Here is a 19,161-nt window from a genome sequence, read left to right as displayed (position 1 = left end):
ACAGGATTAGGGCCAGCAATAAAATGGTGTAGCAGATAAAGGTGACTATTGGCCCAGTCAGCAAGAGAGTTACTGTCGTTGGTAGGACCTTCTCTGTGGTGATCTCCTAGCTGTTGAACATCTTCCATTGGAGGTTTCATTGTGTCCTTTTGCAAGTGTTTCACTTTGCAAGTATCAAAGGACATTTGGGTGAGAGGCGTCACTGAGACTTCTATTTTTATCTTCATTGCAGATTGGTTATGTCTTATTTAATGACTGAATATTGTGGTTTGAGTTGGGTGTAAGTTAATCCTTATGAAATTGTCTTGATATTAAACAAACAAACAACAAACAAACACAGACCTTATATATTCAGATGGGTAGACAGACACACATTCAAACAGCTTTCCCTGCTCTTCTGCTGATGGGTAGATGGGTTAAGGTAGAGTTCCATCTGAAAGTGTCTGCATCCACTGAATGGTACCTGACCTATAGTTTCCAGAAATGCTTATCTGAGGCATCTGTTGGAAACTAATTTCACTAAAGGGAAACGCTAAAAATGATGGGCTTTGCAGGCTGGAATGTGTGTATAAAGAGATCCATACTCTCATGTTCAGGTGGAACTCACTTTTGTCTTTGGGAAAAGATGGTGCTTGTAGCAGCATCAGGTCTCTTGAGTTTGTTTCCTTGTGTTGGGAGAGGCAATGTGGGATTTGGACTGGCCAAGATTGTGAGTTGCCTGGGAATATAGGAAAAGACGGCTGTTATTTTTCGCTCCATAAGACACACCTAGTTTTTTAGAGGAGGAAAGCGAGGAAAAAAGCTCCCCGTCCCAATTTGACAGAGCGTGTGAGAGAAGATCCCCCTCCGCCTGGCTCCTGGCTGCTCTCATGCAAGTCACAGAGCCCCTCAGACGGAGGAGGAAACTCTAAAGCGTGTTCTAATGCCCTCTTCCCCCACCTCGCCGCTCCTCACCCCCTCGCGTGGGTGCCGCCGTTAGGATGCTTGCACGGGCAGCGTGCCACACCCCGCCACTCTGGGAACCAAAGTCCCTAGCTCCACCGCTGCCAGGGACCAGACCACACATTTGCTCCAATAGACGCACAAACATTTCCCCGTACTTTTTGGGAGGAAAAAAAGTGTGTCCTTGTGGAGCGAAAAACATGGTATATCATAACAAATTGGACTGCCAGTTTTGGTTGAGTCAGTAGGCCCAATTTAGATTTTCATCGCCTTAAGATGCTAGCAACCTAGGAGCATGTACAGTATTTTACTACAGTTGCCTCTCACTTCTGGAATGCTAAGGAAGTCTTAATCTCAGCCAAGTTTTCACAAAGGTTACAAAGCTTAAATTTCACCTGGCATTTAATTCAGTAGTATGGGTGTGTTCAGCTAATTGTTAGTTGAAGTGGCATGGGAGGGGAGTAGTTTGTATACTGATCCTACCAGTCTCTCAGGCTAGGCCGTATTTGTATGCTGGGTCCTGATTGTATTCATTTATTGTTGTTTTCCCCTCAAACATCTAATGAGGAGAGAGAGAAACCAGTGGTAATTCTTACTCACACAACTCCATGGAGGAAATAAGCTATTGCTTCTCCCCTTTCCCATTTATTTTGTGCTGGAAGCAGCAATGAGTTATGGCTGGCACTTGTTTAAAAGTCCAACTTGTGGGAACAATCTACCTGTTCTTCAAGAGAGAATGGGAAGGAAAGAAGACGTGGCTTCTTTCCCATGAGTTCTTAGAATCATAGAATGGTAGAGTTGGAAGGATCCTGAGGGTCATCTAGTCCAACCCCTGCAATGCAGGAATCTCAGCTAAAGCGCCCATGACAGATAGCTATCCAACCTCTGCTTAAAAACCTCTAAGGAAGGGAGAGTACACAGCTTCCCGACGGAAACTGTTCCACTGACGAACAGTTTTTACTGTTGGAAAGTTTTTTCCATATGTTTAGTCGGAATCTCCTTTCTTGTGAAGCCATTGGTTAGAGTCCTACCCTCCAGAGCAGGAAAAAACAAGCTTGTTCCGTCTTCCATGTGACAGCCATTAATATACTCATTGGGCTTCTGCATAATTTGCCAGCAATGCCTCACCACTGCTGTTGCTCCCTCTTATTCAAATCTTAACAAGAAAGGAGGGAGGCAAACCCTCTTATACACCCACCACCCAGAAGTAAAGAAGGGGTGTATATTCTCTCTCCCAACTGTATATTTGTCAGAAGGAACAGCAGTAATCTGTTGCTTGTACCTTCTGTGAAAGCCCACTTCAAGGGCAAGTACCCTCCCTTCCCTCTACACATGCCACAAGACTCATGGAAGGGAAAGGTTGACACCACTTGTAGTAAAAGACTTCGGTAGTAAGCCAAGCCCAAATCTTTGGATTGCTGCCAACAGGATGATCCATCCTGGATCAGACCCAACAAGGTCTATTTTGTTTTGTATCCTGCTCCCCCCAGAGGCTTCTGGGAAGCTCATAAACAGGGCATGAAGGCAGCAATCCTCCCCTGATGTGTGCCCTTGGTTGGCTTGTGCCTCAGAATCTATAGGCTCCATTTTTTGCAAATAGCTATTGATAGAAATAAGAACACCACCATGCATTGTTTAATTGGATTAAGCTGCCAGCCTGATATGTGTTACAGACACCTGGCTGGATGTAACTGAATTGACAAATGACTGCTTACGCCTAAGATTTACCTACACCTACCTATGCCTATCCTGCCAACCTAGCAGTTCGAAAGCACGTCAAAGTGCAAGTAGATAAATAGGTACCGCTCCGTACGCTGCTCTGGTTTGCCAGAAGCGGCTTAGTCATGCTGGCCACATGACCCGGAAGCTGTACACCAGCTTCCTCAGCCAAAAAAGTGAGATGAGCGCTGCAACCCCAGAGTCATCTGTGACTGGACCTAATGGTCAGGGGTCCATTAGGGGACCTTACCTACATCTAAGATCTAGTGTTGAATGACAGTATGCCTCTGAATTCAAGTTGTTGGGAATCCTGAGTGGGAAGAATACTGTGGCACACTGATTTTGCCCATAGGCATCTGGTGGTCACTGGGAGAACAGAGTGTGGGACTTCAATAGTTATTTGACCTAATATAGTAGGCTTTTCTTCTTATAGGTGGTTTTGGCCCCAATGGGACCCTCGTGCAACAAACGCCTAGGTTTTGAAGATACTGGAACAGTTGCAGCTGCAGGGACAGTCAGGTTTTGAACGGAAATGTGTCTCTAAGGTGCTACTGGAAGGAATTTTTATTTATTTATTTATTTTTTGACTACGGCAGACCAATATGGCTACCCACCTGTAACTACTAGCCTGTGATCTGGTTGAGCTTGTAGATGTGATTTTTTTTTTTACACTAACTGCTGTGCTTCAGATGTATTATGATTAGTGCTGTTTTTTGTGATTTTAACGATTTGTTCCACACACTTCATTTTTACTTGCCTTGTCAGTTTTACCTCCAGATTTTAATATTGCATTAGGATATTCACTCTTGCCTTTCTCCACTGCTTTTCCAGGACCTCAACCAAGAATTGGTCCCAACATGGACCTGTTCAAGACTAGGTTCATACCTGGTTACAGGACTGAATAAACGTTGTTCACCCTGTTCAATGACTTTTACTGGGAGAAGGACAGTAAAGGGATTATGAACCTATTGCTTCTACAATATCTTACAGCAACTTTTGAAACTATCAGCCATGATATCTATACCACAGAGTTGTATTGGATCGTTGTGCCTTGGTCCCCTGAGTGTTCACTGCTACAGGGTCAGACCTGTCTTGAATGCTGTTTAACATGTATATGAAGCCTTTGAGAGCAGTTACTGGGAGATTTGGGACTCTGTTTCTCTGTTACAGCTTTGCCTGGGCCATTGTCTGGATGCAGTGGTGGGCTGGATGAAGGAGGCCTTGTTGGTCTTGGGTCCATGAAGTGGGTAATTTGTTACAGTTCTTTTGAAGGAGCAGGCATGTAGTTTGAGGGTACTCCTTGATCCAGTGCTGCTACTGGAGGCTGGAGTAGCCAGATGTGCCTTTTACCAGCTTTGGCAGATGCACCAGCTATAAACTTTCCTGGACAGGGATAGCCTTGCCACTGAGATCATGGTGAGCCACAGAGACCCATGTGGTGGTAACATATAGACTGGGTTACTATAATATACTGCATCTGGGGCTGTCCTTAAGGTAGCGTTGGAAGCTGATGCTAATGCATAAGGCCACAGCTGGTTTCCTGAATGAAACTATATACTGTACTGCAAGCATATTATACCACTTCTAAAAAGAACTGCCTGTCAATTTGCTACTGGGTCAGGATTCTCATTAGTGAAACAAGTAGATACATCACCTCCCCAATGGCATATTTAACTAATCTTGAAATACCAAAACAGTGAAGAGCTTTCATTCTGGCTCATTGCCAGGCTCTCCTTCAGCCATCCAGGAGGGCTGTTTTAGGAAGACATCTTATGAGGAGAGAAAATGCCCCTACAGCTCTGGGCACATAGAAACAATTGAACATGTTTTTCTGCACTGCCAGTATTACACAAACATACTGCTAGGTTTATCCTGCCAATAATACACAAATTTCCAGGACACACAGGGCAATTCTATATCTCTTTACTGCTCCAAGATATAAATCCTGATATAACATATTCAGTTGCCAGATATAGTGCTGCTATGATTGACATACGTGGTAGGAGGTCTAAAATTGAAGGTTTGGGTTACATGTTTTTGTGTTTTTATCTTATGCCGGCCTACTGTAATTGACAGAATGAGTACCGTCTAATTTTGCAGTTGCCTTATTGCCTTTCTAGCATGTTTTCTTTATGTATGGAGGTGCTTTTACATTATGCTGGTCTATGACCGTAATAAAGTTTAGGATTGGGCCAGGATTAATTACATGTTGATGATTTACAAAGCCCTAAACCGCTTGGTTCTGTGCTATCTGAGAGAATGCTTCCTCCCATATACCGTAGATCTGCAGGTGAGGCCCTTCTAGTTACTGACAGCACTTTCTACTGATATCTAATCCATATTTGGAAATTGCTAAATTCTTTGCCACAGTGTTTTCCTTGAGCAATGAGTTCTATGGCTCATCTTTTCTTGAGCTAAGTACAGACACTTGCCCTTATCGGTGCGTTCTGGCATATATTTAGCGTTGCTGTTGGAATGGCGCTAGTAACTGCGTGTTGGATGCAACGGGCAGCATGGTGCTGCAATTGTGGCCGCTCTGCGATTGGGTGATGAAAAGTTGTCTGTCCCCAAAAGGTGGGAGTTCCTGCACCTCTTTTCTAGAAAAAAAGCTCTGGCTGGAGGTATGGTGATTCAGCCTCCCCATTTTAGGCAGGAGGTTCTAAGTGGAGAAGTGGTTTCTTTCATCACTTCTCCCTGATCCTTTTTACATTCATTTCTTTCCTCTTATCCTCTTAATTTCTATTCCCAGTTTATTATAATAGTAACATTTTCTCTCACTTTTCAACACCTCTTGCCCTTTCTTCCTCTCCACCCCCCCCCCCAATCTTCTGTTTCCTGGCCACTTTTACTTAGCATGTAGAGAGTTGCTAGTGCTTTCATCGAAATAAAGAATCATAGAGTTGGAAGAGACCACAAGGGCCATCCAGTCCAAGCATCCCTGACAGATGGCTGTACCAAAAGGCACTGGCAAGACTGGGGAGCACAACAGGCAAATGGGGGACAGGAGAGGCAGATTGCAGCCCTGAGCCCCACTGTTTGAGCATAGCTTTAGAGGCCACCAGAATCTCCATCCCTCAGCAGGGAGCTGGGTCTCTACTCTGCCTAGCAAGAGGTGTGGTGTGTGCCTTAAACCTGCATAACAAAAGCAAGAGCAAAGCCACCTGGATCTTATCATTTGCTGAATGGAGTGCAGCCCTTTACTCTGCAATGCCAGCTGAGGGGCGGCAGGCCATTTCCTCCGCAGTAAAGGCTTTACTTTGCAGTAAAGTGCTGCTGCCTGCCTAGTGGGGAGGGTCTGCAAGGCCAGCTGGGCAGTACATTCTTGTGAAAAAAATATGAAACCTTTATCGCAGTATCGAGTTCCTACTGGTAAGGGACAAAGTATCAATATATCACCTACCCCTACTGCTCTGGAAGTCTTGGTCCAAACAGCTGTCTGGCTGGGGCAATGGGAAAATTTGATTCTGAATTCCAAAGTCTGTGGACTATTTCAAAATCAATTAAATATATGGTGGAGCGTATTTAGCACATGGGTTTTGAAATGAATCTTTGTAGTTGCAGATCTATTTGGATGTGCTGAAGTTTTTCACTGTAAAGAAGCAGATTATAATATAACATAAATAGAAGTAATAAGATATTTTTATGAGTTGCTTTGGAATGTTGTCATTAGAGAAATATATTATTAGAAAAGAGTTGTAAAACAGAGAATATGTAGGCCTCATTGCAGGAAATGTAAACAATTCTTGGAAAAAAATAAGGAGAGTAATGTTCCTGTAGTCTTACGTTATAGGTAGGATTTTGAATTTTTGACACTGAAATTTTGTAAAACTGACATGAGTTTGTTTATTCCTACTGTATTCCATTGCTGCTGGTTGTGCTGATCACAAACCTTGAAAGTGTGGGGGAGAGGACTGTTATTATGTTGACTATTTTATTACTAGGCTGTCTGTCAGTATGCTTTTTATTACATTTTGTCAGGTATATTTATTATGTTTTGAGAGGTATATATCCTAGAACATCCAAATTTCTTGCCAAGGCTTTACAAATTTGTGTAATAAAACGTAAAGGGGAATGGGAAATGATTTACCTACTAAAAGTCAGGGAGTAGAAATGTAAACCACTATTAGTAGCAGTATTCTTATTACTATTTTTATGTGTGTAACGGCTGTTCACTAAACACAATAAACTGAACTGACTATGTTTTGTCGTTGATGTTCTGTAATGTGTTTTTAATGTTGTACACTGCCTTGGGATCTTTTGATAAAGGGCAGTATATACATTGAATTAATAATAATAATAATAATAATAATAATATTGTCAGATTTTAAAAGGATTCAATAATTGTACATTCTGTTTTTTAAAAAGTTGATTCTTTTCTGGTCTAGCTTGTATTCATTCTGCTTAAGCAATATTGTTCTGAAGCTGCTTCAAACATTGTGAGTGGCTGGGGTAGAATTCCACTAGAACATTACAAATTCCATCTACATCTAATATTAATAACCACACTAATGATGCCTGTGGAAGCTGTCCCCTCGCATCACACACAAGTATTGTATGGCAGATAACAAAAATAGGGGCTATTGCTATGCACCATTTGCTTTTCCTCTGCTGCCGGTTGTGTCATGCAAGGTTGTTAATAAATCAGTCCATAATTCACACGACCCACATACCTTGATAAAAGCCTGCCAAATGTATATGTATTGGTGGCCTGTCTTTCCCCACTTCCAGAACTTAAATAGTCATTATGTTGTATGAAGCTTTATAGGCAGATAGAAACCACTTTTGACTGTTAGAAGGATGGATAGTAGTCATTATAGAGATGGGAGCTTATTGCTCTTCGTGGTATCTGAAGTGTAGGTGGGTTCAGGAATAACCTGAGACCGAGATTATGCTCAAAAAGTTTTATTTAAACACCAGGAACAAGAATGACAAACTGGGGCACACAACCTAGTATATATACCTTAACCCTGCCTAGGCAACACAACCCCCCCATAGGTCACCTTGTGCTGTAACTAGCGAATCACAACACTGTCCCTTTCTCAGCAGGTGATTGGCTGAGAATAATCAGCTACCAATAATCTCATTGGAGAGTTTTAGAATCCTTCCTGTCTTTTGTTAGGCAGCTGAAGCTCCAAGAGGCATTAAGACCTAGACCTGCAATGGTATACACACAGCATGGATTTGGCTTACAAAGCCTGAATACCAGACCCTCCAAGTGTCTCCATTTTCCAGGGACGTTTCTTATTTAGAGAAGACGTCCCAGTTTCTGTTTTGATCCCAGAATGTCCTGCTTTTCCTTAGGACATCCCTATTTTCATCACAGAAATGTTGGAAGGTATGGTATACTACCCCTGAGCCAAGAAGATAAGTAACTATCAGCCTTTAGAAGGCATCTGAAGGCAGCCCTATATGGGGAAGTTTTTAAATGTTTAATTTTTTATTATGTTTTTACTGTATATGTGTTGAAAGCTGCCCAGAGTGGCTGGGGCAACCCAGTCAGGTAGTCAGGATACAGTATATATAAAAAGTATCATCATCATCATCATTGATGCCTATGACCTGCAGGAACACCAGCCAGCAGCTCTGGAATGCCTGAAAGGGCTCAATGCAACCTCCTAGTTTAATGCCCTGTTCTTGGTGGCAGGGTTTGTTCACAAGCTATCCATATTTGAGTGTTCATTCTTATATCTATGTATGTTCCTCTAATAAATATGATTATAAATAGAATTAATCTGACTCATTGTTAGTTATTTGTTCTGTATTTATAGTTTTATGTTGTTTTAATTATTTTCGTATACACTGCCTTGATTTTGTTATGAGTTGGCAATTCATGAGTATTTGTAAAATAAAAATACTGCTAGATTTTGTAAAAAGTCTGTTTCCAGATTTTGCTAAATCCTTGATATTTTCATGAGTCAGTTTTCTACTTTCTGTATACTGGGCAAGCAATATATTTTTGTTTTGTGTTTGTTGTGGTGGTGGTGATTGTGTTATTTCTGCTCTTGTCTGAGGAAGAAAAGGGTTAGATATGCCAAGAGATTACTTTTTTCTTGTCATTGGCAGCCACCACACTTCCTCAGCTCCTGGATCAAGTACAGTAAAATTAATATAGCACTGTCAGCTGCAAGATGTGGCAAAGTTGTAGAGGTTTTCTGCTCTGGCAGGAGTGTTGGGAAATCACACCCTCACCATGCAGATGATTTACAGCTATACTGTGGCTGTACCTTGTGGCATTAAATTATTACTGCCAATTAACAATAAATATGACTTCACTTTTCAGCAGGTGATACTGTAAAGACCTTCCTTGAAAGCAGTCATTCTTAGTTTGAAATTTCTCTTTCAACCTCTTGAGCTGCCTTGCTCATTTTAGGCCAATCTTAGATGAGCATGAATATTTTGTCCTTTGTCTGCTATCAACCCATGAGCTAACTATTTAACATATATGCAAGCTGAGAGGGAAAGAAATTAACAACAATTAACACTTCTTTTTCTTAAAAAAAAGTTGTTTATTTTTCATGGTACAGAAGATACATTTTGAGAAAACAGGTGTTACAACAGTAGGCAACAAACAACTTGTCCTGATAAAATTAGACTTTTGTCACGCTGTGTAATAAAGTTTTGTTCGATTAGTCTAAAATATCACACCACATTTTCCCATGAGTGTTGGGTGGATTCCTGCCACAGTCTGAACAATTGATGTATTTAATAAACATTTGCCATAGGGTTTGTGTTTGCTCTTTGCTGTTCTGACCTGACATGTTAATTTCTCAGCCAATGCTATTGACCATACTCTGGTGTGCCTAGAATAGATGTTAACACCAGTTTTCCAATATCTGGCTATCTCCATATGGGCAGCTGTCAGTAGAAAGTCTAAGTAGTCATTCTTGGTTTATCTTGAATGGGTTGGGTCAGTGCTTTTTTCTGGGGTATGCATACCCCTAAACATTTTGTGAATCTTTGTACTTTTGTCCATTTACTGTATTTATTTTTCCCAATTTGAACTATAAAATGGTGATTCTCTTGAGTCAAAATGAGAGTACCCCTAAATATTTTTGTAGGAAAAAAGCACTGGGTGGGATCATAAGCCCAATTAGTGTTAGTGCATGCATTTCAATAATTTTGTTATATATCAACCTTATTTTTTGAAGATAGCACTCCAGAAGGGTTTGATGATGTCACAAAACCACCACATATGGAAATATGTACCTTTGACTGTGCATCCCCTCCAATGCATTAGATATCCGGGATAGCATCACTGGTGTATAGTGCCATTTATGCACAAGTGTTCATAAGGATTCCCTGATTTTTGCAGAAACCAATTTCAGCGGGCTCTTGGATCACAAGGACATTCATTTTTCATTTCGTATTTTGTCTTCTAGGTCCATCTCCCATGTCATTTTTGTGTACAAAAGATTGCCACATTCTAAGTTTATTAAAGCTTTATAAATTGGCTTTTTACTGAGCGCTGCCAAATTTTAAATTGTTTGGGTATAATCCTAGTTGGCAACACTTGAAAGAGAAACACTGCCCTGGAATCTTCAGATAAAGGGCAGTATATGTTGAACAGATAACTTGAACAACAACAACAATTTTCATCATCATCAGATAACTATCTTTACAGCAGCTATGAGTCATGACCATGATAAATGTAGGTCATTCCAAGATCTAAGTTCTTGTCATAGCTGTAAAAGAAATGGTGTGAAGTTTGCCTTTTTAAAGTTGACAGATTTTTAGTTATCTGCAGTTCCATATATTTATTACCTTGCTGCAGATTTAAAAACCTGTCTGTTTTTGCATGATTACCGGGTAAATGGTCAGAGGGAGAAATACCTATATACATTATTTTTTATTTGGATTCATTGATTTTTGAATCCAGTCACTTTACCATAATTGCTTGGTTCTTTCATTAATACAGGCATTGTAGCTTTTGGATTAGATAGCATAATTGCTCTATCATTTGCAAAAAGGCTTATTTTATGCATTTCCTTTTTTTTTTTTTACTTGCAACAATTATCTTTAATCACTAAAAGCAAACTCCTTAGTGGAGGATTGAGAGGTAAGCAATAGAAAAATCAATGTGTATCTAGGAATTACTGTCAACTTCTGTTCATGGTAAATTGGTGAAAAGTGCTATCCAAAGCTAAATATATAAATAGCACCTTTTTGAGGAGAAACCAGCATAGCTTTTACAAATGGAAGATTAGCCATTTTCCTAGCTTTTAGAATTCTTCAACAGCATTGGCATATAGATAGAGAAGATTGGTAAACATAATACACTTGGACTCCAAAAAGAGTAGAAATAAATAGACCATTTCCACATGTAAGAATGTGGTATCAGGCTCTGTACTGAGACTGGTGCCACCTAATATTCATGAGTAAGTGGGGGGTCATGCTGGACAGCGAGATAGTCAACTTTGAAGATACCGCCAAATAATTTAGGTTGGAAAGCAGATAGAAAAGAGATCCAAAAGAGGATCTCCAGCCTGGTCTAATAGTCATGAGAATAGCATGTTAGATTCATTGTGTATATAATGTAAAGCAAATCACATAAGCGATAAAAACCCCAGGACATCTAAATAGGGTGTGATTATTCAGGATAGAGAGCACTGGAAATGGTCGCCTGTGGCACTGATGAATGCAAATTTCGTTGTTGAGGACTGATTGAGAATAAAATAGCAGATAACATAATGGATGTTATACTAGTGTATGGAATACTGTGAATAGCTTTGGTTGCCCATCTGAGAGAGGATATTGCAGATGTGAATGGATAGAGAAGTTGTATTCCTCCTTTGGGGTCTTTCTCAGTGAGGTTCAGGGATGGTGAGAGTACATCTTCACACCACACATGACACTGGGGAATTCACTGTAATTACACAATGACTGAGATGAGGAATGGGATCTAACCAGTGGGACACACCCTAAGCTCCTCGCTGTCCATGGACCACTTGGACAGATAAGTGACTCACCTGTCAATCATCTGATGTCAACATGACATCAGGTGACCCAACTACAAATGGAAGAATCTGAAGCACATTCTTAATGCACTCCTAGTTATTTTTTCCTCTTTTGCTTCCCAGGTTGAACTCAAATTGCAAAGTAACACCCCTGCTTAAAGTGGGGCTTCAGGCATGGCTGACCAGTGCCAGCTGCAAACTCTGCTTTGGAAAAGGATTGCATGCAGGAACTCTTGAATGCAGCCAATCCCAAATGGATTTTGCAGCTACTGCCAATCAAGTGACCAGCACCATGGCAAACTCTGCTTTCGGCAGGAAAAGTTGTTGAATGCAAAGTTGTGCTTGCCAAGGAAAATTGGAGTGCACTTTAAGGCTACCTGATCATTCTTTTGCAGGCACACTTTTAACTGTCCACACCTGTCATATATGATAGCAGCTGGGTGTGGCATGGAGGAAACAGCAGTTGTGGGCTACATTAGGGTCCCTGCCTGGTCTAATTAGACTTGTGGGGACAAGTGCTTCTTCAATGTTGCAGTAGAGTTACTATCACAAGATGTAAGGATAGCCACTAGTGGTTGAAATAGGTCTTGCCCTGATAGCTAAACCAGCCTTAATTTCGAAGCGCTGTATTGTATTTGAGGATTGGGAGGCCGCCAGCGTGGTGGGGAGCCACCGCAGATGGGCGGGTATAAATAATAAATTATTATTATATTATCTCCAGGCCAAATGCTAGGTACAAATGGGATATGCGCCTTTATTGTAATGTTCTGCTCTGAGTTTCCACCCTGCCACCCTTCGAGATAGATAACACTTGTTCAGTTTAACCTCCTGCGCATGAGGTACATTGTCTAACTTGTTTTGTAAAACCTGGTATTGGCTCAAGCTCAGTGGGGTTTGTATAGAATTTAACGCTATTATATGCCATTAATAGTCCAGCAATGCTGTTGTCTACACCCTGCAGGGTACTGTGTTGTAGTAGTGCTGAGTATCCAATGACGGGGTCGGCAACATAGGTGTTATATGCATTAATAATAATAATCCTAATAATGAAAGCATAATTCAGAGCTGACCTGTTTCATGCAACAGCTTGACCAATCGCTTACTAAAGTTTCTCAAGGAACCGTAGTAAGCTATTAGCTAAGAGGAGCACGTGATTTCAAAACAAATGGATAAAAGAAGGCAAGCAAAGGAATCCGGTTGGCATTTGTAAGTCTGGTCTAAAATGGGTGTTTATAATTTGTTCATGAATTATATTGGAGATTAGGAAAACTAAACCGGCAAAGCTCACTGATAACAACAAACTTTGTGGATAGTTAGACTATAGACCTGAGTTAGGGAATATGGTGCCATTCAGATGTTACTGAACTACAACTCCCATACCCCTTATTGTTGGCCATGCTGACTGGGGATGAATGGAGCTGAAGTCCAACTTCATATAGAGAGCCACAAGTTCCTCGCCTAGAATAATGCCTACAAACTGGGTGAATGCATAAGAGAATGGCAGATATAAGGCAATGCATACTGTGGGGAAAACAATTCCCCCTCTCCCTCCCCCTCTACATAAACACATACACTCTAACATTTCTCGAATGAAAATAGAGAAGTCCTATTCAATGACGGTGATGATGATGATAATTATATTTTTTAAATAGGTATCCTGACTACCTGACTGGTTGCCTCAGCCACTCTGGGACGCTTTCAACACATATCAAAACATTTAAAATTTAAAAACTTCCCTTATAGGGCTGCCTTCACATGCCTTCTAAAGGTTGTTTAGTTACTTCTTGGCTCAGGGGTCGCATATGATACTCTCCAATATTTCTCTGAATAGGGATATCCTAAGGAAAGAGGGACATTCTGGGATCAAATCAGAAAATGGGATGGCTTCTGTAATTCCGGAACTGATCTGCAAACGTGTTTTGTGTGTGTGTGTGTGTGTAGACACACACACACACACACACACACAGAGAGAGAGGGGGGGTGATGCTTCTAACTTGACATGAAATAACCAGGAGTAAGACTTTTGGGAATAAATGTCAGTACAGCATGTGTAGTAATGAAAAAGGCAGGCAATAAGTAGGAATGAATGATGAGAGAAAAGATTGAGCCTTTACGAATCTGGTGTGTCTATTTTTACAATGCTGTGGGTGGCTTTGGTTCTCTGTAGAAGAGGATATCTAATAAGTGAAATAATTGCATACCATATACAGTGCAACTCAAATACCACATTTTTCCGTGTAAGACAATGGTTTTGGCTTTAAAAAAAATTAGTCAGAAATTGGGGGTCGTCTTATACACTGATGGTGAATGCACGGGAGTTAAAAAAAACACTAATGCCTGCCAGCCGGCCCAAAAAACCGGGACAATTTAGCTCATGCGCACACAGGCAGCAAGCAGGCACACACACTCTGTGGAGCCCTACAGCAAACCTAGAAGAGCGACCAAGCTGACTTGAAGTGAGCAACAAAAGAAGCAAGGCAAAACACGCACCCACCCAATCCCAATGCTTTCACGCTCCGATGCTTGCAAGCCCTCTGAGCCCAGAGAGGGGAAAGAGACACCACAAAGCAGGAGCAAGCAGACCAATGATGCACACACGCACCAACGACCGATGGGGTGGGATGGAGGGTGTGGTGAATGAAGGGCTGGATAGGCTGCCCTGGTGTGGTAACCAGCCCAAGGACAAGTAGATATTGGAGCACACACAAACAAGCTGCACAGAACTATCTTGTGGTTAAGGGGTGCTAGCCCCAGTTAAATCAGCTTGCAAATGTCCAAAGATTAAACCCAAACCAGCACCCTTGCCCCTAATTCAATCATCACCCAGCCACCCCAAAATGATAGACACTCTCCATACAGTACACAAATTCACCAATCACTGACCCCACCAGACCCTCAGCTGCACACTCCTTCCTGGGGAGGCTGGAAATAATGTGGACGTATCTGGCACCATGCAGCTTCCTCCGTGTGCTGCCTCGAGCCAGCTCCTACTGCTCAGGTTGATTGAAGGCTAGGAATGCTAGCAAAGGAGAGGGAATGCGAGGTTGAGCAGGTAGGAAGGTCCCCAGCTGCAAGGTTGTGAAGTCTGCAACAACAGGCGAGGATCCAAGCAGAGCCAAAGTAAACCAATTAAGAAAATAAACTGAGCAGCTAAATCCAAAATGTTGATTTCTCAATTTTGGGTTGAAAGAAATAGGGATCATCTTATACATGGGGGTGTCTTATACATGGAAAAATACGTTAATTGCATACCAAATGCACACCATATTACAAAAGAGCAGTCTTTTAAAAGAGAGAGAGAGAGAAATGGGACTGGGGGTACACCAAAGATACCAGCAGGGGAAAAGTATGTATGAAAAGGTGATTTAGTATCTCCTAAAGACAAGAGCTTAGAAGCATCTACTGAAAAAAGCACATTGGGCAATGAGGTACAGGCAGCCCCCCATTTATGCACGTTCAGTATGTATGTGACTGTATATATATACATGTATTGTGCCGAACCCAGAAACATCATAAATATGTCACTAAATTGTCGCTAAAAGGGTGGAATGGTAGCAGAGTGTTTGCCGGCAATTGTTGTGTTGCAATTGTACTTGATTTCACTGATGCACATGGTGCCTCGGAATGTAACCCCTGCGTAAACGGTGGGCTGCCTGTACCTTGTCATACAAGCATATCATGAAAATATGAATGAATTGCTTTACCCAGTTGTGATAACCACTAGCATGAATGGTCAGCATAAAATGGTTTTTAAAAAGGATTGGATAAATAAATGTGTGTAGGGTGGTGGTAATGAAGCAGTAAAAAGCCTATTAATGATGACGGCCAGAATTCCAATTGGGTAAAGTGGATGTCTATTTCTTGATTACAAACGCTGTGAATAAACAGGATGGGAATTGGTATCACAGCCTGTTTCTCTTGGGTGTACTTCGGATCAATACTGAAAGATAGAAAGCGAAGAGATTTTTTTTTTGTCTTAACAAGCATAGAATCTTAGAATTGTATAATTTGAATTGGAAGGGACATCCTGTTTAACCCCCTGCAACATCTATGACAGGTGGCCATCCAACCTCTGCTTAAAAACCTCCAGTGAAGAAGAGTCCACCACCTTGCAAGGGAGTCCATTCCACTATTGAACAGCTCTTACCATCAAAAAGTTCTTCCTGGTGTTTAGTCGGAATCTCCTTTCTTATAGCTTGAATCCTACCTTCCAGAGCAAGAGAAAAACAAGCTTGCTCTGTCTTCCATGTGATAGAATGATGGTATACATCTAATTTCCCCCAATGTTTGCATTATATTATATAGCCTGTGCTCTTTCTTTCTACTGTTAGGTATGGGAGAACGAACAGGTGCTGCATCTTGGGGAGCAAGTGGTCAATCAAGTCCTTCATATGAACCTACAAGGGTAAGAGTATAATTTGACTACAGTTGATTATAGGCAGAAGTATGGCTAACATTTATTGTATATACATGCGGTCTGTGGTTCAGAGGTGGTACCTAAAATTAATCTATCAGCACATAATAAAACATTAGTAGGCAATCTTCCTGCCCGTACCTATATCTCACAGGATTGCTTGAGTGGTGAATTGATGAACATCTTTGCACAAATTAATTATTAATTACATTTTAAAAGAATTTCTTTAAAGAAAATTATTATTTATCATCAGTGATGGAAACCAATCTAGATATGCAGGAGATCTGGGACAAAGGTGTTTGGGGGGGAAAGGGCTCGCCCCTCCCCCCTCCCTGCAGTTACATGAGTAAAATCTTTCATGGAACAGCTTGCCACTTTCTGCAAAATATCCAGGTACCCAGGCAGTCACCACCCATCTCTACATTACAGACATTTTAAAAACTGGCAGATCCTGTTCATGGATCTCCTGTACTGTATTTAAGATATACACTTGCAATAAAACAATAAATTTTTAACAATAGTAGCCTTTGTTAATTCTGATTATTTTAAATTTAATACAGCAACAGTATGAACATAATGCTCTATGTTGTTGTTGTGTTCAGTCGTTCAGTCGTGTCCGACTCTTCGTGACCCCATGGACCAGAGCACGCCAGGCACGCCTATCTTTCACTGCTCCCGCAGTTTGGCCAAACTCATGCCAGTCGCTTCGAGAACACTGTCCAACCATCTCATCCTCTGTCGTCCCCTTCTCCTTGTGCCCTCCATCTTTCCCAACATCAGGGTCTTTTCCAGGGAGTCTTCTCTTCTCATGAGGTGGCCAAAGTACTGGAGCCTCAACTTCAGGATCTGTCCTTCCAGTGAGCTCTCGGGGCTGATTTCTTTAAGGATGGATAATTTGATCTTCTTGCAGTCCATGGGACTCTCAAGAGTCTCCTCCAGCACCATAATTCGAAGCATCAATTCTTTGGCGATCAGTCTTCTTTATGGTCCAGCTCTCACTTCCATACATTACTACTGGGAAAACCATAGCTTTAACTATACGGACCTTTGTTGGCAAGGCAATGTCTCTGCTTTTTAAGATGCTGTCTAGGTTTGTCATTGCTTTCCTCCCAAGAAGCAGCCATCTTTTAATTTCGTGACTGCTGTCACCATCTGCAGTGATCATGGAGCCCTAGAAAGTAAAATGCTCTATAGAATCAGTAATATAGTATGCATATTTAAAATAGTTTAATAAATGTTAAATAAAAGACCACAGTTTTTACTTGAGGGGAAATGATTACCTTTTTACTTTGAGTTAGGATAAGCCTGGAGGGCAGGGTGGGGAGCCTCTGGACATGAAGATGTTGTTTTAGCCCAATTCCTAACAACCCTGGCCACCATGACGAGTGGTCAGGAATGATGGGAGTTTTAGCTTAGCAACATCTGGAGTGGCACAGGTTCTCCACCACTCCTGTAGAGTGTCCTCTATACTTTCGTGAGACCAAGAGACAGAATTACACCAGTGGCTGAATTAGAGAGAGCTTTGCATTCCTGGGGTAGGCAAAAATTGCAATCGCAAGGGGCTTCATATCTGACATAGGCACATCTTTTTCTTGCTTTTGTCATATTGGGCAAGACACAGTTTGAGATGCTGGCCTTGCATTGGTAAGATATAAGAGATTTTTCCCTGCCATATGGCAGACACTTGTGCATCCATTGAACATTAGTTTAAAATGTCAGAGACTTTGGTGTACTATGTGACAGAAGGTACTGACTGCTATAGACATGCAGATGGTCCCTGGGTGTCTTGTCTCTTCCTGTTCTAAGTTCAGTCCTTGTCTCCTCTAAAATGAATTGAGATCCTGTGAGGTTACTCTACTGTGTTAACCTTGTTGTTGTTGTTTCAATGTAAAAGTATGTTTAAATTTAAATATATAGGACTGCAAAAACTACCAAACACTTGAACAATTCAGTAAGCAATATTTTTTGTTTAGCATAATCATTAAATGCCAGACTTTTGTTTTACAGTGAGGTACAATATTAATTTTTTTTGGAACAAATGTTATTTTAATTTTGCCCTATTTTTCTGAATATTTCCTTGCTTACAGGAAAATGGTGGCCTCCTTGGAAAAAGCTCAGATCTCTCAACAGCTCTTGAGAAGCTGAAACATGAGGAGGTGGGGTTTGTTTTCTCTGTTTCTCTGTTATCTGCTTGCATCTGGGGTTTTAAAGTGGGGAAGACAATTATTAATTAATTAAATGTGTATACCGCACTATACCTGAAGCCTTCAGGTTGGTTCACAACATAAATTCTAGGCTTGATGAACAAATAGTCTGGCCTGTAGTCTGAACATCAGTAAATTCTTACATTCCAAGACAAAGGCTTTATCGGTAGTGGCACCCGCCCTGTGGAACGCCCTCCCACCAGATGTCAAAGAGAAAAACAACTACCAGACTTTCAGAAGACATCTGAGGCAGCCCTGTTTAGGGAGGCTTTTAATGTTTAATAAATTATTGCATTTTAATGTTCTGTTGGAAGCTGCCCAGAGTGGCTGGGAAACCCAGCCAGATGGGCGGGGTATAAACAAACAAACAAACAAACAATTATTATTATGCCCAAGTACAGAAACTTTTAGGAACAATAAATGATACATGTGTCTTCATTTATATTCCACAATATAACAAAGTTTTCTAAAAGTTTGCAAAATAACACTTTTAGAAACAACAACAATAAGACATGTAATATAATTATTGGTATAATGAATTACCGGTAAAACAACTCTTGAGTTGTTAAGCGTGGAGGATAAAACAGTAAAGCTAAGAACATGATCTAAAATCTTGCTGAGTCTCTCAAAGACTGGAAAATAAAAAGGGTCTTGTTGGCACCAAAAAGTTAAACCTCAAAATCAACACTGATTTGTGCTTGGAAATAGTCTGGGAGCCATTATAGGGATTATAAATTTGTAGAACCCAAGCCCGTTTGGTTACCTTTCAGCCATATTTGAGACCAGCTGAATTTTTTGGACCATATCCAGTCTGTTCCTTGTACAAAATACTGCAGTATTCCACACAAGAGGTTACCAGGATGTGACCAAGTGAAGCAAGGCTATACCTGGTCAGCTAGTCGTATAGCTGGAATGTACTTCTGGAACT

At 41.1% G+C, this 19,161-nt stretch overlaps 1 protein-coding gene across 21 annotated transcripts in view; it reads left to right on the top strand.

Annotated features, from left to right (window-relative positions):
• TCF12 (transcription factor 12) overlaps positions 1-19,161 on the top strand; it is a 135,289-nt gene that overhangs the window by 28,190 nt on the left and 87,938 nt on the right. For 13 of the 21 annotated variants that reach the window (XM_033166654.1, XM_033166649.1, XM_033166653.1 and 10 more), the window contains 2 exons: positions 15,947-16,020; positions 18,117-18,185. The exons of 1 other annotated variant lie outside the window; for it this stretch is intronic. In XM_033166654.1, the coding sequence (XP_033022545.1) occupies positions 15,947-16,020; positions 18,117-18,185 (143 nt within the window). The remainder of the gene's footprint in view (positions 1-15,946; positions 16,021-18,116; positions 18,186-19,161) is intronic. 7 more of the 21 variants (XM_033166662.1, XM_033166661.1, XM_033166664.1 and 4 more) reach the window with 1 other exon arrangement.

This window comes from Lacerta agilis, chromosome 13 (assembly GCF_009819535.1).
Source record: "Lacerta agilis isolate rLacAgi1 chromosome 13, rLacAgi1.pri, whole genome shotgun sequence".
NCBI lineage: Eukaryota > Metazoa > Chordata > Lepidosauria > Squamata > Lacertidae > Lacerta > Lacerta agilis.
This window is presented reverse-complemented; position numbering and strand designations above follow the sequence as displayed.